This window comes from Pleurodeles waltl, chromosome 5 (genome assembly GCF_031143425.1).
Source record: "Pleurodeles waltl isolate 20211129_DDA chromosome 5, aPleWal1.hap1.20221129, whole genome shotgun sequence".
Taxonomy (NCBI): domain Eukaryota; kingdom Metazoa; phylum Chordata; class Amphibia; order Caudata; family Salamandridae; genus Pleurodeles; species Pleurodeles waltl.
The window spans coordinates 143894010-143919696 of record NC_090444.1 but is presented as its reverse complement, the minus strand read 5'-3'; the positions used below and the strand labels follow the sequence as shown (position 1 = coordinate 143919696).

Here is a 25687-nt window from a genome sequence, read left to right as displayed (position 1 = left end):
AGAACCCCATTCAAAGTGGGCAGCAGGACTTACTGGGTCCAACTGTGGTGGTTGTGGCCGTTTCTTCCTTCCCGTCTTGGGGCCTGACCTACTATAGCTCGGAAGTAACTGCAAAGCATTACATCTTCAGCAGTTGACTCTGTGGTAGAGCAGGTTGAGTAGTCCCAGGCTTTTCAGAGCGAGATAGCTGCAGTGTAGGCATAGACTAAAGACTCAAAATACCCACAGTGACCCCAATAAGATTATTGTCCAGTCCCGTACCTACTTTAGGTATTAAAAGCATTAATTATTATACACGCAAAACAAGCATACTAAATGATCCACACATCAAGTCTCACAAGGCTAGGTCTGACAGCTTCATACATTATTTTAGTCTCTTAAGAAGTATTTTAATGTGACAACTGCAGTGGCTTCTGGGGCCCACTGGGTTAACTGTGGAGCATTCCTTTGGTCATCTCTCGGAAAGAGCGATGATTCCCTCCTACCTGTTCCTGGAGTGATGGCCCTCTCATATCGGCATTTTTGAGTATGAACCTTTCTACCATCCATGGTCGTACAGGATAATTGTAGTAGGCGCCTCCATTCTTGGATAGGTAGCAGATGTAGGGTACATAGCAATCAACTACTGATGGTCACAACAGAGGAAATAGATCTACATCAACTTTAAAGATTTAAAGGAGATCAGACTGGCACAGAAAAGTTTCTTTCTCAGTTACAGTACAAGTGTGAAGGTTGACAGCACAACAGCCACAGTTTGAGAATAAGGAGTGAGCTACAGACTGCTTTGTGAAGAGGCTGTTCAACCCGGATCTTGGGCCATAGAACTATTGGGTCTGTCACCAGCACAGCACATCTAGTGAGCACTCAGAATATGTATGAAGAGACTTATATGAATCCATCATAACCTGTAATTTCACGCTGAGGTAGAGATTAACAGACTGACCTTTTTGCAGCTCAGGACAAAAATACGTCTCTTAAGTACTTTTCTATAGAACATGCAAGGTCTCTACAGTGAATATTTTAGCTCCACTTCTATCCCTCTCACCCAGAACATCATTTTTACCAGATCACTGCCCTTGATTGAACAAGACTGACATGGTATCTTGTCCGCCTGCTTCCAAGCTACAGTCTGCTTTGACACCTTCCTCTTCTAGGGGAACTGTTTTATAAGCACAGCAGATGTCAGATCATCTCCTCTATCCAAACTGAATCTACTAGCTTGAACTTCAAAGGTTTACTTTTTCCTCCTAGTTCTCTTATGGCATACTGCCTAAAGCGCTACATGTTCTTCTGTGTGCCAGCTTCCCTTCCACCAGGGAAATCCAATCCAACCACTGGACAGTAGAAAATTGTGTTGCTCACTTACATGTTGGAATTTCAAACATCTGTTTATTTCCAGTTTCCCTGTCGGAGAAAGGTATTGGTATGGTGAAGGGATGTAGGCAATATTGTCAGCCTGTACAATGTCCATTGTTTAAATTTATTATAGTTTCTGCGTTCCTTAAAGGGGTAATGAACAAATACCCCTTAATACCATTGTAGTTCCTCACTGGGATCCTACTTTCTTATTGATTTGTGTCATGGGTTCCTCTTTCAAACCATTGCACTCATGCCTATTAAGGTTCTTTAGACGGAAAAGTATATTCTCGGATGGCAATCCTTTCTGCCAGGAGAATAAAGGCGCTGCAGGCCCTCTTTGCCTTCTCTCCATTTTCCATCTTTCTAAGCATTTGAATTAAAGCATCCTTTCTTGTGAAGGTAGTTTAAAAATTTCATCTATCTAAAATAATTTTCTTGCCTTCTTTCAATCATTCGCCACACCAATCGAAGGATGTGAAGAGACTGCAAAGATTGGATTCTAAATGCGCACTTAGTAATCCTATTAACATATCTGCTAAATTCAGATTAATTTATATTATTTTCCTTGCCTTTGAAGGACACCTTAAAGGCAAGTTGGTTAGGAAACAATCTATTCATGGATGGATCTCTTTGTGCATAAAAGTGTTATTAGCTAGTGGGTATAAATCTGTCAGAACTTTCCATACAACACCTGAAGAGCAAATAGGCTACTTCTTATGAGGTGTTTCTATTCAGTCTGTTTGTCAAGTCGAGGTCTGGGTCTTGGTGTACTCAATTTTTGAATATTATTGCTTTAGTGAACCAGTTAGACCTGCATCTGAATTTTGAAGAGCAGTGCTTCAAGGTTTTGTGGTATAATTGTAAGTACAGATATTAGACCCTCCATCTACAGAGTTGGTTGAGTACTGGTTCATATAAGTAATATGCGGAAGGCAATATGTATTTGAAGAGCAAGTTGTTCTGCTCTGTAACATTCCTAATGGTTGATATGCCTTTTGCATATTTTGTCCTGCGCTCTGTCGTCCCAACGAGTAATGGCTGTTGAAACGAATTGTTTAATTTAACTTTCTATGGCCCTGTCAACTCCGTTCTTCGCCTGTGGAAAAAATTAGAGTGGAATTTATGTCACTGGCTCCCATGGCATTAGAATGAGTTTCTGGCGTCCCTTCTCTACCAGTGGCATTGAACAGCAATACCTGGTACCGGTGAGACTTTATCGCAAAAAAAGTCCCAAATCCAATATGACATCTAGGAAGGTGATTCATGTAAGATTTCTGTGGAAGTGGTCATATCCAGCAAGAGAACTGTATGTTAGGTAAGTGACTTTATAATTTCAGAGCTTTGAAAAGAGAAAATTTGGTGGAAAGCCTATGAGCCAAACACACATCGACCGCCCTCCTTGCACAAATGACCAAGTATTTATCTAATGACCTTATTGCTTGTTTACATTACAGAACATATTTCTTCAGTTCTTCTTAATTTGTTTTGTCCTGGTTTAGACCCATCAATTCCAATATACCATCAAAATGCCATTGGTTTTGTTACACTTGAACGAGTGATAAAAACCTTTATTGAATATGTTTGATTACCAACTAATGGTGTTCAACCTGTTTGCTCATTGGCCACGTGTACCATTTTGTTCATTTACTGTGTGTTTATTGATCACTGCGTGATTCACTCAGCGCACAGAGCACTGTTTCTTCTTTTCTCTTCTTTGTATTTATAGCCTATAATAATTGTATATTATTGACAACCTATTGGGCATACTTAGAGTATGTTTGGTTCAGCAGTTGGTTGGTCCTTAATCTTAAAAACAGAGACATATATTAGTACATAATTGACGACTTCATCAACAGCCACATATTTGGTGACCCAAACAAAAGTTAAAATGGCGAGCAAGCAGATGGCTTCCACTATGCTCATATCCTCAACAGGAGTGATGATGCTCCTGCTACCAGACCATTCATCTCCAGTAAAGTCACAGTTTGACCAACAGCAAAATGTTTTGAAACAAGACAAGGGGAGGATAAGGCTGAATCAGAACAGACACATCTCCTGGGACAGATTGCGGTCTTTGACAGGATCTTATCAGATAAATGCATCATGATGATAAGGAGTCTGACCGGGATCTTCAGCATTACTAAAGAGATGATTGTAGATCTTGATACCAGCAATGCCCTGTGCTTTACAGAATGACCTCATAAGAGACCAGCAAGCCATTACATGCATTTCTTCTTTGCCATATTTCGGTTTTCTGTCTTCTGTGCCATATTTCTGTGTCCTCATCAACCACTTCCAACACAGAACTGGCACAGTCCACTATCCTTCTCCTTTGCAGCTCCTCAGTGAGTTGAGGTGGATGTCATAGAGGATTATGAAGCAGAAGTTGAAGGACAGATAAAAGTGGTGTTGTTCAGAGCTGCACCAGGAAACAAATGGGTGAAATTTACTGTTCCAGCAGGAGGTAAAAAAAAAAACGACCCCACCCCCAGGTTTACCATTCACTATTGCGAGGTTCCACAGTTTGGTAAAGTGGGCTTAAAAGAGGTTCACTGCTAAGTAAACTTATTTCTTCCTGTACAACGTCCATGAACCGACCAGATGATTGTTCCAAGAAACCAATTTTGGATCATGTATGAGAGACATTGGAAGAGGCTCACACAGATTCCTGCATTTTTTTTCTGCACTTCAAAAAATTCAAGGCACCAGCCAATACTCATTTTTGGCTTTTGAGGCATCACAAGATATACTTAGTAGTTTCAGTGGCAGCCCAGTACCACTTTTGGAGCCTGATATTTCCATACACTATTACTCTTGTTTGTGATGGCAGAAAAGTATACCATGGCTGCAACTTTGATCAGAGCTCTAAAGTTGCTTGCAATATTGAGCATGTATGATCAGTGGATGCGGGCATACATTGTCCCTTACTTGGTCTTCATCCTGGAAGCCAAGACCATGCTGCGAGAATGAGAACACACCTCCTCAGCTGTCATTCACTCAGTGATAGGTGTAGCCAATATGGGATTTTGATAACTGTCACAGATGGCAGTTTTTTCTTTGTCTGGTTTGTCTGAGGAGCTCCTCCTTCTAGACAGAAGTACAGGATGCTGTATATGCCCCTTGAAGTGGAAGGGTTATTTGGATGTCACATTGACCATGCCCTACAGAATATTAGGTCAGACACCAAGATGGCTAGATCCTTGAGTGTCATTCAGTTTGGACCCCAACACACCCTTCATACTCAAGAGACTGCAGTCAGCCAACCTAGCAGGGAGGATGCCAAGCCTACCAATACCAGCCACTACATCAACTCTACTTCTGACAGTCACACTAATCTCTAGATTGGACCAAAAGAATGTCCTTTGAGATCTTGAACAAACAGCTTTCCAGAGGTAGGAAATGCCCCAAGCCCTGGTGACAAGGCACCATAAAGACTTCTCAACAGTACTATCCACTGTTTTCCTAATTGCCTTTTTGCAGCACTCACTGTGGGGCAGGGTGGGAGTGTCCTTTTTCCCTACCCCCTAACATTGCATTAACTCACATTGGTTTTATTGGTCCTCTACCTCACCAGGTTGTATAATTCTTTGAGAAGTCTCTTAAGCTACCACTAAGCTAAACACCACAGACTCCTTTAGACTGCAATATTTTCCAAGATGCAGAAAGAGCCATTCGGTCCTTGTTCACAAAGCTCATCAAAACAAGGGATTTTACTCCAGGTTCTTTCTTGTTAAGAGAATCTGGAGACTGGCTACTACTCTTGGCCATATGCCAGTTAAAGCAGCTCCTCAGAACAGATGGTAATCTTTCCAAATATGTCCCAGTTTCTCCAGTGAGGAGATTAAACAACATCATTGGACTTACAGGATGGATATTTTGATATTCCTATATGTTTTGCTACAAGTTAATCAGTCAACATAACATAACCAGACCAAAGTCCATGGTCTAATATTTGTTTTAGAAATACGTAGAAAGTGCCTTGTGGGTTTTCTTTCAAAGAGCGAGGCCTTTGAGTATTACCTTACCTGAATGTCTTGCTAATCAAAGCCAGCTGCTGTTGACTTGCTGAAATGTGTGTCTCCTCAGCAGTTTAGGGTTAACTCTCTACTGAAATGTCAACTGTACTCACATCCATTCAGCTGCTAGTGTGGTGAGCCATTTTAAGCATCTCTTGAGGGAAAGCATTCCTGTAAAGCAATGTCAATAGATGATTTCATAGTCAATTCACCATTCTTTGTTTCTCTTGTGAAGGTCTTCTTGCATCCCCTCAGAACATTCTGCCAGCTTTGGCTAAAGCCAGTGCAATATGAAATGATCAAACAGTGGTTTCAGATTACAGGTTCCTGTGAACGTTAACTCTAGGTAACTCCCAGTTGAGGAAAGCCCATACCTGGCGGGGCTAGAGATTGAACATCTCTGATGTCATCTGGTTTCAAGCACAAGTGTCAGACTTCATCATGAGTATAGACGCTTCAGTGGTTGAGTTAAATAATAGTTTGGCATTCCCCATTCATTCTTCCCCAGTTCAGATGCTAGCCTTTCACACAATTTGTACTGTGCAGTTAGCACCCCTGGTACAAAAACAAATTTGCTTCACTGGCTGATGTTTGGGTTTGTTTCAAAGACTCATATCTGTTTGTAATCAAACACTGTTCAGTAGGTTATCAGGCATGGTTTTGTAAAATAGCGTGGGGTGCCTAACTCAATGATGGTTAATGATTCAAGCACATTAATCTATATAAGATAACATCGCTGGAGAACTGTAGTTATAGGTTAAGTAACTTGTTTCTTCCTCGCACTTATTGTCCTGTTATTCAGCTAGAACAGCCTCACCTGTGTGACAATTCCATTTTCATCCGCAAGACAATCTACACTTTAAAGGATGCAATGGAGGGCAGTGCTTTGTTATAAAATTAGCAAAAAAGTAATTCTAGACACACACATAATACATGTACAGCATTTTTTTATCAGGCATCATACACGCCTCCTAATCATTCATACACACTGTACAACCAGCAATAATGATTAATAGAGTCCCTGTTATTTGATTAAATTAAGGCGAGATAGACTTTCTGATGCATACTTCTAACCATAAATTCCTCACCTTAGAATACTCCTGAGGTGCCAGTCTGGCTCCATACGGCCCCATAAGTGACAGAGCAGAGCCGTTTATAAGCACTACCGCTGCATGCTGACATCAGCTTAATTACTCTTGTGCCCTCTAAAACGCATCTAGAGGTCCGTTTCAAATTGTGCTGCCCTTTCAACAATCCCTACAACAAAAAAAACCAGTCTGCTAGGGAAGTATGTCCCCCTTCTCGGACTATAGGTTTCAAAACATGCCGCTACCATAATAAACACATGTCTGTCATGTACGCGCACAGGGTGTGTTTCTAGTGTTTGGGCATGGGACATAACTCAGTCATGCAACAAGTGCTATCTCATGCACCCAAAGGCAATCAGAGACCAAGTAGTGAAGCTGTATGTTGCTGAACACAAAAGAAAGTTGCAGGCATCGCATAACTCCTGCTCCTAGCCGGCGGCACAAGCTTGTTACTGGTGTTGTTACTGGTGTTGTTACTGGAAGAGATCAACTTTGTGGTCGAGGTCCTCTAATGAGTCAAAATTGAAGACCAAACGTAAGCAGAAGAAAATGAAGTGGGACTCTATCCATAGAAAAAACACAAGGGCATCGCAATGTCAGTGGATCTCCTTCCAGATGTCTGGTTGTTGAACTGATTCCCCAGTTCCTGAGGCCTTTAAAGAGGCCTTAGCGCAGATATTTGGCACTCTGGCACCTGGTTAAAGCCTTGTTCTTGCCCACTGGTACATTGACCTCTGGCTACCTGCCTAAGACTGGTACCTGTCAACCCTGATTAATCGCACTAAACATCATACTTCAGGGAGTCTGGTTGTTCAGAATTCAAACAGCAAGGTAAACCCCAATTAATTCCCCACGACTCTCCCAATAGGGAGCCTACGAATATTGCAGCGTTTGTAAAAGAAATGTTCTCTTTGACTTGTCTAGCATTAAGATCAGTCTATGTAGTCTTTTTTTGAGCCGATATGCACATGCCGTCTGCCAGTGATATCTTGCCGGCAGTACCAGAAGACCTTAGGGCGTCATTGGGTCAAACCATTTTGGATAGTCCAGATGCAGCAAAAGGTGCAGGGATGTGGAATTCCTATCGCCCGACGCATCTTGTTTGGGGTCAAGGGCAACAAGTTTTTATGTTTGTTTTGTCCTTGGGACAAGTAGGCCCAACCCCCTGCAGCACAAACCCTTTGGCTGCCTGTTTACAGAGCGTGGAACTCTCTGCAGTTGAGGTAATGTGTTTCCTAAAGATAATGCTGTCCGAACTTGTATTTATGGTTCATTATTTGAAAGTCTTCATTATTAGAGTGAGTGCTGTAAATAAATGTTTTAAGGTCACACTTCACTACTGACGTTGGTTCCAGTACAAAAAAAAATACGTGTACATACATGTTTGAAAAGTTTAGGCTAAGAGGCTAAGTATAATGCTCCCAGAATGCTCTCTGATTATATGCAAATGAAGTGTCATTTAGTAAAATGTGTTGATGCATGCTAGTATTTCCCAAAAATATTTCTAATGGAAAATCAGAGTAACCATTTTCAACACGATTATAGGAAGCATGAAAATAAACAAACACTGACAAAGCCAACTGATCTGACATATTTTTATAAGTCTTTTAGTTTCATCAATGCGTGTCTTGTTTTGACATGGCTTTTGTAACACTTTATTGTTGTGGGAGCTACCAGGCCCTCAACATTGTAACAAACACTGGCAAAACCCCCCCAAAATGTTTTTGAACTCTAAAAGCACACGTTGCCACCAGCGGCATAACAAAGGCCCGCAGCCGCCCTCCAGGGGGCCCCTTCAGCACAGCACCTGCCCTGAGTGAGTCTGGAGAGGGGGCTCCTCCATGTTCTTTGCAAAGGGGCACCCTCCAGTTTCGTTACGTCACTGATTGCCACTGTAGTTCCTGACACTGAACAAAACTACTTTGTGTGGCAATATGCTCCTTGTGGAAGAGCAGAATGCGATCACTCACAGTAAAGCCAGCCGAAAGAGAGAGAAATAGAAGTTTAATAAAAACAAAATGTCTTTGTTCACACCAGACCTAATTAGGGACCAAGACCCACATGTAGGTAGCTTTTTGCATGTCGCAAACAGCGACTTTCGCTGTTTGCGACATGCGAAAAGCACATGGCGATGCACAAACCCAGTTTTGCGATTCAGTAACCTGGTTACCGAATCACAAAACGGGTTTGCGACTCGCAATTAGTAAGGGGTGTTCCCTTCCTAATTGCGACTCGCAGTGCAATGTAGGATTGTTTTGTGACCGCGAACGCGGGCGCAAACCAATCGCAGTTTGCACCCATTTCAAATGGGTGCTAACACTTTCGCAAAAGGGAAGGGATCCCCATGGGACCCCTTCCCCATTGTGAATGTCACTGTAAACATTTTTTCCTGTGGACCACTGCCTGCTCTGAAAAAATGAAACGAAAACGTTTCATTTTTGTTATGCGTCTTGTTTTCCTTTAAGGAAAACGGGCTGCATTACAAAAAATAACTGCTTTATTTTTTCATGATTATTCATGAGGTGGGCATTTGCGAAGCCCTTGCGAATCACAGATGGTGTCAAGGACACCATCCTACATTCGGATTTGCGACTCGCAATTTGCAGGTCACAAATCTGAACCTACCTACATGTGGACCCAAATTTTTAAAGAAAGTCACAAAAGTGCACCCAGGGTATATGTCGTACCCCTGTAAAATATTTGTGAACTGTATTTTAGCATGGGTAAATACGATGTGTAGATTTGCTCATGTGAAAATCTATTGAGCATTTGCAAGTTCATTTTCCCTCCAGCCACTTTCTTCCCAACTCTGGAAGAAGTTCTAATTCTGCTATTGTCCGGAGTAAATGTCCAACCTTTCTTATTATGGGAAAATATTCGAGAGAAGCTGGTAAAAATCTTTAAAACATGCAGGTTAGTAGGCTTGCAGACTCAAAGGCATTCCAGCCCTGGAACTATTGCTTACTGCTTCCTCCAGCCCCAGTATGCAGATCTGCAGAAAGGTGGCAAAATAATGAATTTGCTACAGTAGGAATTGAAACTTCAAGTATTCAAGCCCTACTATGGTAGTAGCCCTGGCATAATCAGAGAGGCTATTAATTGCTGCCATAATTTGTCGCCACACTAAATGGCACCAAAGGGACAAGTAGATCTTTTTACAGGACAAGTAGATTTGAGAAGCAACCTGTCCCCTGGACAAGTAGATATTTTAATAAATTCCACACCCCTGAGGTGTGATTTAAACTGGCCACAATACTGCTGATGTCTTTTGAAGGGCAGTTGGCACCAGTGTTGTGCTCCAACATCATGTGTGAATTTACTCCATAGGATTCTCTGAAGACTTACAAGCCCCTCTCATGGATATGCCTTTCAATGGCTCATGCCTTTTGGCAAAAAAGCTAATTCTGTGCTGAAATACGTTTTAGAAAATAGAGGAAAATAGAGGCCCTAGTTCCTTTGACCCCCTGAAAAACCGTTTCCTCAACATTTCAGGAAATTCGAAAGCAAATAGGCAAGCTAGTCTCCCTGGCCACTGCTGCAATCACCATAGTCCTTTCAAGGGAGGGTATGTGAATCTGACGAGCAATGTGCAGGCCATCAAGGGTGTCAGTCCTCACGGTCCCCTTCCTCACTGCAAAGGCCGCCAAGCTGTTTAATTTGCCATTCGTAGTGCACAACCACCCTGTAGGAGGCAAGATCCAGCCCTTTCTCTCAGGGTGATGCTCCATCATGCCTGACAGATGTATCCTGCAAATCATTTAGCATACCCTTTCTTTCTACTTTGCTGACTCTTCCCTCTCACGTCATGGCGGCAAAGTGGGAGAAGCGGCGATCATGCTGTGGATGTGTGGGATGGTGGTGAGGGCATGCTCGGCGGAGCGAAGCTGTCGTGTCAGGGTGTAGAAGGAGAGTCGTCTGTTGAGGTATTGTGGTCCGGTGTTGTGCAGTGCCTTGTGACCGTGGGTGAGGAGTTTGAACGTGATTCTCTTGTTGACTGGGAGCCAGTGTAGGTCTCTCATGTGGGTTGTGATGTGGCAGTGGCTGGGGATGTCCAGGATGAGGTGTGCGGAGGCATGTTCTGTATGCGTTGCAGTCTTTTCTGGAGCTTGTCTGTGGTTCCAGCATAGAGGGCATTGCCGTAGTCCAGTTTGCTGCTTATGAGGGCTTGGGTGACCATCCTCCTGGTTTCAGTGGGGATCCATTTGTAGATCTTCTGAAGCATGCAGAGGGTGTTGAAGCAGGAGGAAGAGATGGCGTTGACTTGCTCGGCCATTGATAGTGATGAGTCCAGGATGAATCCCAGGTTGCATGTGTGGTCGGTGGGTGTCTGTGCGGTACCCAGTGTAGCAGGCCACCAGAAGTCGCCCCATGTGGAGGGGGTGGAGCTGAGGATGAGGACCTCAGTTTTGTCGGAATTCAGTTTCAGGAAGCTGCTCTTCATCCATTCGGCGATGGCCTTCATTCCTTTTGTGGAGGTTGGTTTTGGCAAAGGCGGGGTCCTTGGTGAGGGAGAAGATCAGCGGGGTGTCATCGGCATGAGAAGATGTTGAGGTCGTGAGATCAGGCGATGTTTGTGAGCGGAGCCATGTAGACGTTAAAGAGGGTCGAGCTGAGCGATGATCCCTGGGGTACGCCGCAGATGATTTTGGTGGCTTCAGAGCAGGCTGGAGGGAGGCGGACTCTAAGTTCTGTTGGTGAGGAAGGAGGTGATCCAGTCTAGGGCTCTGTCGCGGATCCCTGCTTCGTTGAGGGATGTGCGTAGAATGTGGTGGCAGATGGTGTTGAACGTGGCTAAGAGGTCCAGGAGGATGAGGGCTGCGGTTTCACTGTTGTCAAGTATGGTCCTGATATCGTCGCTGGTAGCGATGAGGGCGGGTTTGGTGCTGTGGAATCCAGATTGGGACGGGTCCAGAGTGTTGTTCTCCTCGAGGAAATGGGTCAGTTGTTTGTTGACAATTTTCTCTATGACTTTTAAATGAAATAAAATGAAACTTTAATTTATCTTTGAGAAGTGCATTTTCCAGTAGGACTGTTTGATTGGTTAAAGTGATTACTTCAGATGTTTGTGGGAGTAACCAGATGGTCACTAAATTGAATCCTGGTCGGTGCCCTTGGGGAAGTAGTGATGTGTATTTATAGTGATAAGAGGTCCAAGCCTGTGACAGAAAGCAAATAGGTCATTAGTTTAAAAAATATACTCCACACAATACAAAACAGGTTGCAAACGGGGTAAATAGGCTGTCGTAACGTTACAAAAGATTTTGTTTAAATGTTTACATTGATTTCAAACGTTATGTTTTTAGTAACACGCAGATTGTACCTAGTGTAAACCTTTTTTTATAGGTTTCCATAAAAAAAGATACATTCCAGATTCCATCAATTGAAGCCTATACAGGCTCCTAAGCAGACCTTTACATTTCTTTCACATAGCAGGAACCCTGTGGAGCAGGCTTGTTTATGCTTTAGCTGCCTCTCCCTTGCCTAACCTCCTAGATCATTCCCTTAATTTCCCCTTTCAGCCTGCAGCAACCTAACCCCAGGAACAGTTGCGTTTTTAAACAAAAGGTATAGGGCTGGTTCGATCAAAGTACTAAAGTTTGGAAATATCTTCCCATTAGACTACCCATTTCGACCCCTGCGTGAGAGTGAATTTCCGCACTGAGCTGAGCTAAGACGTGATTGACAAATTCTCAAGCCAAAGGCTGGTCCAAAACAGATAGTGGTTGAAGTGGATGATGTAACCGGTGTTATGTGTATTTGGAACAACAGGTCATATTGACAGCTGTTACCCAGGCCTAAAATAGAGAGGAATGTTCAGCTGCTGGAGGTCGGGAACTTACCTCTTTGCACCTCTAAGGCAGTTATCTTTCAGGGAAAAGACAAAGCAGAAACTCAGTTTGTGCGCATCCTGCGCACTGTAGCAAGGATACGTTCTCTCTTGTTCTACATCAATGGAATATGGGATTAGTTCTGCCGGGGCGACATGTCTTCACTTGCGCCACAGCTCAGGGCCTTGGGAGGTCTGAGCGCATGTGGTAATAAAAGAAGCAGCCCATGGGCACTCACTTTACGCTTTTAATTAATCGACTGATTTGAAACTATTGCACCGGCACCAATGAACGTATCGGGTAAAGGTAAACTCCCTTTTTTCTGACGTGCTTTTAGGCAGAGATTTGCAAAGACATTCATATGATTTGTAAATAGCATTGTGCCTCGTTAGCTGAGCACGTGAAATTAAAGGAAATATAAAAAAGGTTTTTTATTTTAGCATGACCTTCGAGTATTAAATCCTGTGTGCTTAACTTCTACTCTTAATGCAAATTTTGCTTTCACTGGGAACAGTAATGTTTTGTTAGAAAAGTTATTTTAAGCCCATTAGTGTCTTTTCCTTTGACATATATTGTGCAATTTATTAAGGTTTATGTTCCCCTTAGTAATGTTTTGTTTATGTATCTCCTCCCCGAGCCTAACATCGGTTGGGAGCCCAATAATGATCCCTAAGCGCAAAGACTGCCTCTGGGTTAACGCAACAGCGCCCTCTGGTGCCCTGAATGCACTTACAGATGCAGCCTTGTGCAGTATAGGGGCTGCTTGATGTCATGTTGAGAGGCCTCTGCTTTTTGCCTGTGGCCTTTGTATTAAACTTGCCGAAGTAATAAACTTTGATTTGCGTTCCCATTGGGCCTTGTTTTTTTCTCTCAAGTAAACAGATACATAAAATAGAGGCTGTTGTTGACCACTCTGCCCAGCAACAATTTTTGCGCGCGTGCTTTGACTAACCCCTCGTTTCTCTTTCTGTTCCAGAGCCATGGTGTCGTCATGGAAAGGCATTTATTTTGTATTCGCGCTTTTTGTGGGAAGTTTCTTCGGCAGCATCTTCATGCTTGGCCCTTTCCTCCCGCTGATGTTTGTGTCCCCCAGCTGGTATCGCTGGATCACCGACCGAATCGTCGCGACGTGGCTGACGCTCCCAGTGGTAAGGCAGGCAGTCAGTCCTGGAGCGACAGTACCCTCAACTCCTCTGCCATGCAGTCCGGCAGATTCGGTACTGCTGCATTTTGATGTGTGCGCTGCCGTTTAATCACTACTTAAATCTGAAGCCCCCCACCCCCCCAACCCGCCTGAACCATTGTCGGATCGGGGGGCCCACACATAGTCGTTACTAAAATGGTGGGATCCCAGCTTAAGCAATTTCGATGATTTGAACCTCAAAACGATACACCATACGCATTTATCAAACAAATACACAAAAATACAAAATTAAGTATTTATTTTGTTAAATTAAAAAAAAAAAAAAAAAAATCATTTTAACACGAAGGCTGGGGATTTCCGAAATTCGACTGGGGCCACTCATGCCTATGCCAGTGCTTCCCAAACTTTTTAGAAGCACAGTTTTTAGAATGACAAAGTATCCTCACCCACCTAGCTTTAATGGACATGAGACAGACAATTGTTTTAATCCAACTAAAGTATGGTACAGACCTCACATTTTCCATTGAAATGACAGACACTAAATTTGCACAGACAAATCGTTTTACTGATAGAACTATATTGCACTCAAATGATAAGGTGTGGGAATGTGTTTTAGTGAATATTAAATGTGCATAACCAAGTAAAGTACCTTGATTTGTTATGATCCTATCAAGATCATTATTTCCATCACACTTCAGAATTACAAAAAAATGTGCTTCGTTTGCTTTCCAAAATGCTGGTATCTACAATTTGTTGTATGTTATGAAAAAATTACACCCTACGCCTCTTCCTTACATACTTATGTACCTCAGCAAGGTTGTCACATCATTCACTTTACTTTCTCAATTTAAAAAGAGAGAGGAGTTTGTAAACATTAGTCACCATGTTAACAAAAACATAAGCAGCAGTTTTTCAGAACAGAATTCCTGACATTTGACTTCGGTCTTTAAAGTGCAGCAAATGTGATAAGATAAATGCAGAATTTATGGGCACCTTTATGTATTGTGTGGACTTTCATGACCCACCGACAATCTGCCCACGCCCCACCAGTGAGTTGTAATGCACAGTTTGGGAAAGAGTGATTAATAATTTAGGCTGTTTGATGGCTTTACACGGCTCTCAGTAAGCAGTCTGAGGACACCAACTTAATTTTTAGTCTCCAGTTTCAAATTTGTTGGAGGGTGGGTCATTATTTTTGTGGCCTGCACAAGTAATGGGTCTGCACTTGACCACCCAGGGAACCAAACACCCCATTGTAGCACTGGACTCTCATAGGGTAGCATTGCAGAGCAGTCCAAGGCTTACTTAGGGGAGGTGGTGTGGGCTAGTAGTCACCATTCACAAACACACAAGAATAACACTCAATAAATTGTCCAGTCTGTGCTTTTTCTTTTGATAAAGGAAAAGTACATTTATTATACACACTCTACTCATTACTATGCAACAATTTGCAAATATACACAAGCTGATGGAATTACTTTTGGGTAACATTGCATAATCTTTCTTGTCTCTCTGAAAGGGAGATGTAGACCAACAAGCCACATGGTAAAACATTCACTTGTATTCCAATGCAATATTTGACTGTAACTTGGAGTGCGAGCACCTAATACTGGCAGTAAAGTACATCTGCTTTGATTACTAGTGACTGTCTGTCTCATTACTCATAAATCATTGACAAGAAACATATATAGGAATATTGCAATGGTTTTTGCTGTTATGTTTACTCTGAGCATGATCTATGCAGTCTAACCACACCCCTAAAGGGTGTTGGCTAAGTTTCATCATATTCCACATTGAAGCATTAAAAATAAAAATGATTCACAGTTGACAAAGTCCCTAAAGGATATTGCTTGGTTTTTGTCAGTTGCATAGTACCATCTCTCACCCCTAGAAGGGTGCCTTTTCATATGACCATTCACATGTCACATCATTGGCCACAATGCTGCAGCCATATATTTTTATTCGCATTCAGCATAACCTGCTGCACTTTAGCCATAGTCCCTAAAGGACTCAATTTCGGGAAAAACATATTTATTAACAGCCTTTCACCCCTAGAAGGGTGTTCCACATTATAACAATCCATTGTTATTCACATCCAGGCCACAAGGACTGCAGCCATGGTCTTCATCCCTAGAAGGCACAGTTTCCGCACCTTGACTAAAAGTTCCAGCTGTGACTGAATTTGAAAACAGATTGAGACCCTTGAGGGGTAATCCTTTTCAAATCCCCTGGAACTGAGGGTGGGGACATTTGGACTTTTATTGGGGGGGAGGCAGCACTCCTGCGGCTCCCCCCACACTTTGGGATAATTTTGGGTGGTGACCCCGCTCTCCTGGGGCCACCACAATGCCACCATGAGTGGCTCCTTTCCAAATAAGTGGGCAGGCCCCGAAGAGCATTGTGGGGTGCTCCTCTTGGAGAGTGCATAACAATGAGTGGCTCTCCCGCTGTGCTGGGGCGAGCCGCTCTGCTTTTTCCTGCAGTGGCGGCCTCGTGCCGTGATCGATTTTGTGTCGGGTCCCACCCAGACACCCCACATGCAGTAGGTTTCGCTAGGGAGCAGTGCAGGGAGTCCAGCCGCTTCTGCCAGCTCCCTGCCCAGCCCACACACCCTAGTGCGGCTGCAGGATCCGGCGCTGCTGGCAGGTCTGCCCTCTCCGGCAGGCAGACGCAGAGGAGGCGGACTGGAAGCAGGCCGTGCAGGGGAGGCAAACCAGCGGTCTCCCGCCTTTTGTCTGCCCACTCCTACGGCGAGACGCGGATTGTGCGGCGGCCCTCCCGACCACACCTTCACGTTCCTACCTCATTGGCATCTTCACAGAGAGTGCAACAGCGCTCCCCAGCTTTGCTTCGGCCACAGGGCTCAGGGATGGGGTCCGGGTCCCCTTCTGCCTCTTCTCTGGCTCCCTCCCCCAAAATAAATAAATTATTAGGCTGGGCCCTGGAGGATGGGGGTCCCTGGGGCCGAGATCGGCCTGGGGAGGGGGGCACATGGAATTAGTTATCTCGGGTAACTATCACTTTTTCCCTAAGCTAACAATAACTTGCGTCCTTGTCATGCACTGCTAATTACCCCACAAATTACGGCAGTCAGGACATTTTTGATAACATCATTGATAATATCAATGTAATATTTGCAGTAAACTTTTTGACAAAAAAACCTGTGCATGTTGTGGGCGCAAGTTATAGTTACTTGAGATAACTCTATCTATAGCAGGTGAATATCTGTGGTTTGGTACATTTAAAATATTAACCGAACTATAACATCCCTGTAACCTCTGTTTTTTAATTGATTTTCTACGTTTTTTTAAAAATTCTGTTTCCTAACTATAACATCCCTGCGACCTTTGGTTTCTCTAGTGATTAAGACTGAACACCCCTCTGAAAAATATCTATCTATCTACCTTCCTCACCACGCACTACTGCAGCATGCCCACCACTCCAACTTCAACACTGTTAAGAGTTCTATCTCTTCCCGAGACATCCTAGGCTGCAGTGTGGGGCACTCCTGCATGCTGTAAGGCAGAAGATATGTCTACAGAGCATCAAGGGAGTTGACCCTGCTTTCTTCCAGCAAAGCAAGCTGAGCCAAAAAGTTTCCTAAATCAGGACGTTTTTCTCTATTTTTTAATGTACCAGGACAGACGAGTCAATGGAATTTGCCTACCCCCATGATACTGATGAGTAAGAGATAGGGAACAGTGCCCACCGCTCCATACAGATGTCAGTTTTTTCCTAAGTTTGAAAACTCCTAGTGACTTGTATACCTCCTTCGACTTGTCCTTTCTATTTACTTAAGCCTGACTTTCTGAGGTGCTGTATAAGGTGCTATAGTACTGCCTGTTTGCTATCCCTTACGCATGGTTTAAAACACAGGCTGATTGACTTACTTAAGCCCTTAACCCCTCAAACCTGCTCCCTGGACCCATTCTGCTCTTTAGGAATTCACTGGCAGAACAGATTTTGGCTCTGAGGTAAATGCTTACACTCTATCAGAAAGAAGGGAGCACAGAAAATGTTTCTTCGACAGGGAACTCGAGTTTCTTCAGAACAAACCAAAGATCTAAAACCACGGTAGTGTCCGCATCCTCAGTAAGGTCTCTGCCCAGTCTTCGACTTGACTGGGAGTCTAGCACATCGGTTTCAGTGGTGCACAACACTCACTTCTAGAAGCCGTTCCCTTCGAATAACCAGTGCTGCCTACCTGTTTGCACAGTATTGCCACAGTTTGTGGGAATTTGTCAAATCCCAAATGGAGTGACCTCCTTCCCATACCTCTATAGAAACCATCTAGCCCTGTATGGGTGGATACCACTCGGGGTCCGCCCTCTCTATCGTAATGGGACAATCCACTTTTTTGCTACCTCATGACACCCACTGACGTTCACTGAGCTACACGTTGTTCTCGGTATGCTAACACGCGCCAACACGAAGTCCGATGCAGTGTTGTCACCACGGATTTGAACTCACGATGTACTCACACACAAACTTCCCACTTAGGCATAACCCAGATCTGAGAGCCAGAGTGCTGAGGTGACAGCTAAGGGTTGTGGGAGGGGTTTTTGGCCTCAATCGGGGGTTCTTTGTTTCCTTTTCGCTCTATTTGCTGTTATAAATGAGTTCATGTTCTGTAACCATCCGCCACATGGGAGATCCATACACCCACTAATAAGACGTTCACAAGCGACCCTAATACTGTGGTATGTAAAATATGTTGCACATCTTGGAATATACAAGTCGCTCTGTAAGTACCACCTCGACATTTTATGGTATCTTATATGTCCATATACTTCTCTCAAGTATGTGCCAATATTCATCCACCAAAACGGAATAAAGTTTTTTTTTTTAAAAGCACTAGTCTATGTTCTTGAAAATGTTTTCATGAGAATAGTTGCTGGTCACCATGTGTTCTCACTTTGGGCCAGATGTACCAAAGGGTTTTACCCATTCTGTGTCTATGGGAAAATGTGTTTGTACATATGGCCCTTAGATCCTTAATGGCAATGTTCATCACTATTCCAGTCATATTTTCAGAATAACTTCTGACTGATCCGTTTCTGTTTAGTGGGTCTGTGTGTAAATGTATCATTTGGGGTGGATCTGGTCCTTCTGGGCCTACAATGGACACCTCTGCCTTAAGAAATGTGACCCTGACGTTGCAGCTGCTCCTAGAATGTTAACTTGGGAATGATGTCTTCGCCAGGCCCTCCTGGAGATGGTGTTTGGTGCCAAGGTGGTGATAACTGGCGACGGCTTCATCCCCGGTGAGAGAAGCGTCATCATCATGAACCACCGGACCAGGCTGGACTGGATGTTCCTCTGGAATTGCCTGCTGCGCTACAGCTACCTCAGGCTGGAGAAGATCTGCCTCAAGGCCAGTCTCAAAGCCGTTCCTGGGTTTGGTAGGTGTTTTTTTTTTATTTTTTTTAAATACATATGCCTTTTTTAAGTTCATGGGAAAAGTTGAATTTATTTTTAAACAAGTTTCACTAACTATAGGGAAATGACTGATAGCTGAATTCCCTTTCTTGTCTAAGCTTTGTTTCTTCCCCCCAGGGCGGAAGCAGTTGTCAGCCCTCTGTGTGCATTTCTCCGCACATCATAACAAAAAGGTCCATTTAGGCTGCGGCGTTTTCCCAGGCTGCTGGGAAGGCGCTGTGTAGTGTAAGCAGGCCCCACGTAAATGGAGCCCAGGTGCCTCAAGTACATTACACAGGATGTGAAGTAAGATCTTTATAGCTTCCCCTTGGATGTCATTTTCGCGCTGACGAAGGCCAGGAGTGGCTCCGTGCCAGGGATCTCTAGTGTGGAGGACATATTTCAAGAAACACAAGGCCCGCTGGCGCCTCCGCTGCCAATTGAAAAGCCTGTAAATGTGCGAAGCCCGTGTTTGGGGTAGTTTTGTGTTATCTTTTTCTTGCCTGTTGCTTCTCCCACCCTGGGTGGCGCCCGGGTACCATCACCCTCATTCAGGGGCATAGGGCGGGCAGAGCTAACCGCAGTAAGGAGAGTGACCCTGGATGCCAGGTTTCCAGATGTGTGCTGCTGTGCCGCACTACGTGAGTCAGGGGCTGTTCTTAGGAGGATACCCGACTACTCACTCGAGCAAGGCCCTGACTGTGTTGTTACCAGTGGTCTCTTCAGGAAGTTTTTACTGTTTGTTTTAATGCGTGTATTTGGTGTGTTTCTCTGCATCCTAGCCTCCCTAAGATACGACCTCGAGTAACATTTGGACGGCACGTGCAGGTGAATTCACCTGCCCCCTATGTTTTTATCCATCTATTTCACACCTGGAGCATTTCGTTTGGCAGAGACTTAAAACTGATTTAATGTTTTCATCTATTGATATTGCTTCATATTCCTTATTGTGAGAATTTGACTTTATTTACAGCGCATGCACAGCGGCAATGCAAGAATCCGTAACAACATCTGGTACGTGCAGCAGTACATACTACCTGCACATCTGTAGAGCTCTGCAAGTCTCCCCCACATACACAAAACAGAGGCACAGGAAGCAGCAATGCACTCCCCCCCACCACCCATTGCCTCTCACTCTCTCTCCCCTCCTCTCCTCTCTCCCCCCCACCCCACCTTCTCTCTGCTGTAGTACGTGCGCAGCAGCAATGCAAGCAGCAGGCAAGCGTTTTGGCAGCTTATATTGCCAATTTTTTACTGAGCTTCACAATGATCCAACACAGGTACAACGGTGCAAGCGCCTGTATACCCTCACGGGTGACGAGCAGCGATCTACAAATCCACCTTACATTACATTATACGCTTCACTGTAATACACAGAACAGTAATGGCGAACACACACCCAAACAGTGCTTCCCTAAAAGTGCACAGCGCTGTAACAAGACACACAGAGGCAGTGCAATCTTCCCTTGGTATTTTTGTGTGACGCTCGTGATTCCACAAGACTGCTGAATTTGGGGCGACAGCACCACCGCTTGTGGGTGACTGAGTCTCCCACACCAGCTTGGCAACTGTCGGTCCAACCCTACTGGCTTTCTAGCAGTACGTCATCCAGACACCTAGGGTGAAGGTGATTTGGGACAGTCTCGCGCATGACACTAGTGACTTCACAGGGGAGTCGTGTGAACCAGTCATTGTCTGATCAGTAATGAGTCTCGTACCTTCATAAGCTGCAGGATAGTTTTCATTAGATTTATTGAAGACAGCAATCTGCGATAAAATGCATGAGCTACATTAATGAGAATAATGAGACATAATAAATTTAGGATTGTGAAAATCAGTGATGTTCTATACAAACAGCCCCAGCATATTGCAATAAACACAGATAAATGATTCCTACCTAATGCCTGATCCGTAGCCTGTAGCAAGAGCATGACCCTGTTAGCCCAGTCTGTCTGTTCTGAGTCTGAGATACACACCCAACCCTGTCACCTTGGCTCAAGGATCTGCCCTCATCTCCTGATTTGGCTGTAGAGACAAGACTGAGGTTGACTTCCGGAAGGACCTCTCTGATGACCCTTTTCCCACATGGTGTTTAGGTTAATACGTTTTGTTCTGCATAGTAGGCCTGATGTGAACATGGGCCTAAGTTTAGATTGTTTACACAGTCTTGTGGTGGCAATACCAAACATTATCTTGCACTCTTTTCATTCTGTTCTTGTCAACCCTGGGGCAAGGAACACAATGAAAAAATGTCATACGTAACAGCGCCTTTGCTAAATGACAACTGCTTAGGAAAATAAAACACTACCACTGAAGGCAGGATATTCCAAAATGAATAAATAAAAACAGAGCATATTATCTAGGCAAAAGGGCACAGGCTGCAGGCCTCAGCTAGGCTAAAATATATGTGCCCGAACAAGACTAAAATGGGCCCACGACAGTGGGTGTGTGTGTATGACATATGGTGTATGCATGAAGTGTGAGTGGTGCGGGGACTGAAGGTATGTGTTTCATGTGAGATGCTGTGTTCTCCAAAAAGGTATGTTAAAGGGTGCGTGTTGTGATGGTGTGTGATGCTCGGTTGTTTGTCATGGTGAATGTGAAGGTCTCTGGCGGTGCATGAGGAAAGAGGCCACAGCAGGACTGGTGTTAATGCCGATTGGGAGACCAGGAGGGCGACAAGGTCCGTTTGCCACTTGGGAGAGGGAGCAGAATGGGACCCATGCAAGGAGGATAGAAAAGAGCAGAGAATAGATCTCTTGCAAGGACCACCATCCCTGCACGTTGCTGCGACCATCACCTCTGACCCTCATCCCCAAAACCTAAGGATTACGGACAGGAGCAGCTGAGACATTGCATATAAAGCCAAAGGGTGGGTGCTGTTCCGAGAGCACAAAGCACCCACTTGCATAAAGCCCATCAATATGCCCACATTGCACCCAGTATGAGATCCTCGTACTTACCAAGAAGTGGAAGCATTTCTTTAGCAGGGATATGTCATGTATTCAGCTCCTTTGTGACCAAAACCAATTTTTGGGAATACCTTTTCCATAGTTTCCACTAGCACACTAAACACCACTATACTAAAAAGTAACAATTTAAAGTAGGAGCAAAAAGAAATGAGATCTGTGTGGCATGTGGGCACTCATTACTGTGCAGGAATGGCCTTTCTTTTCGATGAATATCTCAAGACCATGATACCTGTGACCACTGCAAGCAGCTCGCGCCATGGATAGTGATGGAGATGGAGGCCATGTATAAAAGCACTAGAGAAGAAACAGCCTTAGCATAAGTCGTCTTTTTCATGAAATACTGATCTGAAAAAGCAAGCCATGGAATGTAGGGGGAAGGACCTTTCACATTTAACGAAACTGTGTTGAGTGCGGTGTGCCTCTAGCCCAATGGGGTCCACACTTTCAGGACTCCAATAACAAGTTCTGTTGCATTTTTCTTTGGCGCAAGATGTCAAACTCAAAACACAACCTTTACCAGCATAAGGGTGTCCGACCTGTAGGTGACTTTTAGAAAAATTAGAAACATCCTCACAAACTTTCTGGAATTTGAAGGGTAAAAGTATTATTTCCTGAGAAATTTAAAAATAATGATTATGGTGAGCTAATGAAATGAGCGTATTTAAAAATCAGTGTCAGGACATACTTGTTGAGAAAATAAGAAACAGTGAATTACAGACTATTAGCAGATGAGATGTAGGTCGGACTTACCTGGTATTCGCAAACAAGGATGCAAATAAAGGCAGAAGAGTGGAGGTCCTGTAGGGGCTAGTAATGGTTCAGAAACAGCCGTTGTTGGGTCTAGAGGGAGGCCTAGTTCTGTGGAACCAGAGAAACTAGAGGATTGTGGTGTACCTACACTTACTAATGTATACATTTAAAAACTTTAAGGGGGGTGCTGGAATAACCCTGCTCCCTCATTTTGCTTCTTATGCCCTGGCATAGCAAAGGAAATAAGCTTGAATGTGTGGCGCAGCTGAGAGTTTTGTGCCTTCTACTCGTCGCAGTTTTCTGAAAAACTGAAGATGGGTAACGTCCAGGAACAGATTTCTTAATCTGTCGACTCTCCAAGGTTTACTGCATGGAGAATCTTGATTTTTCAGTGACATGGAGGCTAACATTTTGTTTAACTTTTTATTAAGCCAGCCCTCAGAGGCTGTAAAAGACTATAACAAGTCTGCTATTTATGTGCCCGTTTGGATTAGACAGTAGGGAAGCGCCATTAGATGGAGTTTGTGCCCCAGGAGTGACCACTGTGAGGAGGGTTCAGGAGGAGGAGGGCCCAAGTGTTACATAGTGCATCTGTTCTTACCATTGCGCGGGACGTCATCAGAAGGGACTTTGTATCACAGGAGTGATGGCGGTGAGGTGGGGCCAGGAGAAGGGAGCCCAAGTGCTATATAGCGCAGCTGTTCTTCCCGCTGCGTGGCCTGTGCCCAAGCAAAGCCCGGGCCAAAGGCGGGCCTAGCATTCTACATCAGAGCCTGGAAAAGGCTGGGCCACCCCGCTGAGATCTTGCTTTTCCGAGCATCTTCGTCAAGTGACTCATGTGAGTGTATCCTGAATTTTGACTGATCTGATTGATCCTAAGAACTGTCTCTCCCAGCTGTTGTGATCTTTGTGTTTTATTATCACTAGCGTTATGGAGAAAAGGAAAGTGAACCTGTTAAATGTGGTCAATAAACAGCCAAGAACGAGTAAAACAATTCTATCTTTTTTAAACAATGCTGTGGGGATACTCACAGAAGAGATTTCCAGTGTTGAAGATCAGGTGTTTTAACATGCCTTGAGTCAGACCTGTCTAGGGGGCAAACTAAGAAATTGGCAAGAGACAGATTTGTTTAGAACAGTAACGATACACGTGGTCCCCCCCGCATTGCTCCATTATGCAGGACATGTTGGGCAATGTTATACATAATCAAGGCCAGGGTTGCATAGAGTCCTCAACACTGTCTTCACTGGATGGGGGGGGGGGGGGGGGGATGCCAGGCCCAAATGTAAAAAGGGGGTGCCACCCTGTAAACCCAAATTAGGAAATTAGCCAAGTAGGGGGAATAAAAGTGGGGGTCTAGCCCATTCTAAGCTAGCTTCTTTGGGGCGATATAATAATGAGGATCTTTTCTCAAAACTGGAAACTGAAATCGTAGACTCTTGAAACTCTTACTAAACATATCACTAAATTGGAAGAGGTAGTGGCTAAAATGGGAGAAATGGTGGGGCCCATTTTTGCGCAATTGACAAATATCCTAAGCAAAATGTCTCCCTCAATAACCTTTCCCCCTATCATTACAAACTCACTTCCGGGGGACGACCCCAGTAGGCTTTCCCTGTCTCTACCACCATGGTCTGAAAGTGGTGTGAGTAGCTCTGGTAACTTAGAAGTCAACTCCGCAAGTATATTCCCAGCACTACTCTGTGTTTATTCATTACCTGTTTTGGGGCCCTGGAAGGTAGGGCTTCCTCTTACAAGCCCAGTCCACACATAGAAGAAGGTAGACCAGGGAGGGCACCACATATCTTAGGCAAGTACCCCCAGATAGATACACCCTGTGATGTGGTCATTCAACTTCCTCCTGCATCTACTTCCTATGTTATAGTACTGCCCAGCACCTCCCACCCCCCACGAGGAATATGAAAATTACCAGCAACTTAAAAATAAAGTTGTTCTACACTGGCTTTTCTGGCAGGGTCAAATGTAATCTTATCCAGTCTCTTTTTGAAGAGATTGTAGTGGGTCAGAGAGTGGGTTGGATAGGAATTCCCACAAAAGTTCAGGAGACTGGGGATAGGGAGGGTGTCGCACATCTAGACGGGTATGCCACATTTACCCCAAAGCTATTTCCTCCACCCATGGGAGAGCAAAAGGGGGTTTGGCAATATTAATAAAGTTGAATTTATATTGTAAAAATTGGAGATGGTCACATCAAACTCTCCCTTTGTTCTTGGTATTCTCATGTCCTCTGCATATACGTTCTGGAGTCTGTTAATGTTTACTACTCAGTTTTTGGCAGGGAGACACATGATGTGCTTTGACACCTCAGTAAGTTTTTTAATTATTTTTTCTCTTGAACTTCTAAATATACAGCGGTGATTCTGATGGGTGATTTTTTAACTTGCATCCGTGTCTGGATTGTTGCCTGTATGATGTGATCAGCAATGGGGCATTATCAGTGATCACGTACACGTAAAGCACACCGAACAGGGGGGTTTGTTAAATAATTTGATTTTAGATCATAATTTAGTCAACCTGCTTAATAAGAGAGAGGCTAATTCTGAAGAGAGAATACATACCTTCAAAGGTGCTGGCGTTAGATCTGTTATTGACTATATTTTTGTTTCAGCTTGTCTGTTTTCTTCACTGAAACTTTAATGTGGAATGGGATATTCATAGTGATTTAAATCACCTCTTGGCCAGGTTTCCGTGGGGTATGAAGCCAGTGGATATAGGGTATTTGTTTAAAGAACCTGTCATTCTTAAAGATCAGGGCTGAAGAGTAAAATGGGACAAGACTTCTCAGATTTTCAACTCAAAATTGTTTTTCCACTTTCCAATCTGAAATTTCAGATCTGATTGGATGATTATGCCTCAGATTTTTCAATGTTGACAGTGTTTGATTTCCTGTGTGCACATATCAAGTCTGCCCTCACTAAGGCGAGGGTGGCTCCCCCATAACCTCCCCACAGATGGCTTGACAGGAGTTGTTTTAAAGGGCTCCCAAAGAGCTGCTGGCTGTTTAAAAAAAAAAAAAAAAAATCCCAGTGACAGAAATGAGGTGAAAAATGTCAGAGCTTCATACCGTTCGGGATTGAGGGACAGAAAGAG

At 44.0% G+C, this 25687-nt stretch overlaps 1 protein-coding gene across 4 annotated transcripts in view; it reads left to right on the top strand.

Annotated features, from left to right (window-relative positions):
• The window catches only part of LCLAT1 (lysocardiolipin acyltransferase 1), a 591785-nt gene that overhangs the window by 234045 nt on the left and 332053 nt on the right, over positions 1–25687 (top strand). For all 4 annotated transcript variants that reach the window (XM_069233815.1, XM_069233812.1, XM_069233813.1 and 1 more), the window contains 2 exons: positions 13268–13439; positions 18639–18837. In XM_069233815.1, the coding sequence (XP_069089916.1) occupies positions 13272–13439; positions 18639–18837 (367 nt within the window). In that variant the 5' untranslated portion in view covers positions 13268–13271. The remainder of the gene's footprint in view (positions 1–13267; positions 13440–18638; positions 18838–25687) is intronic.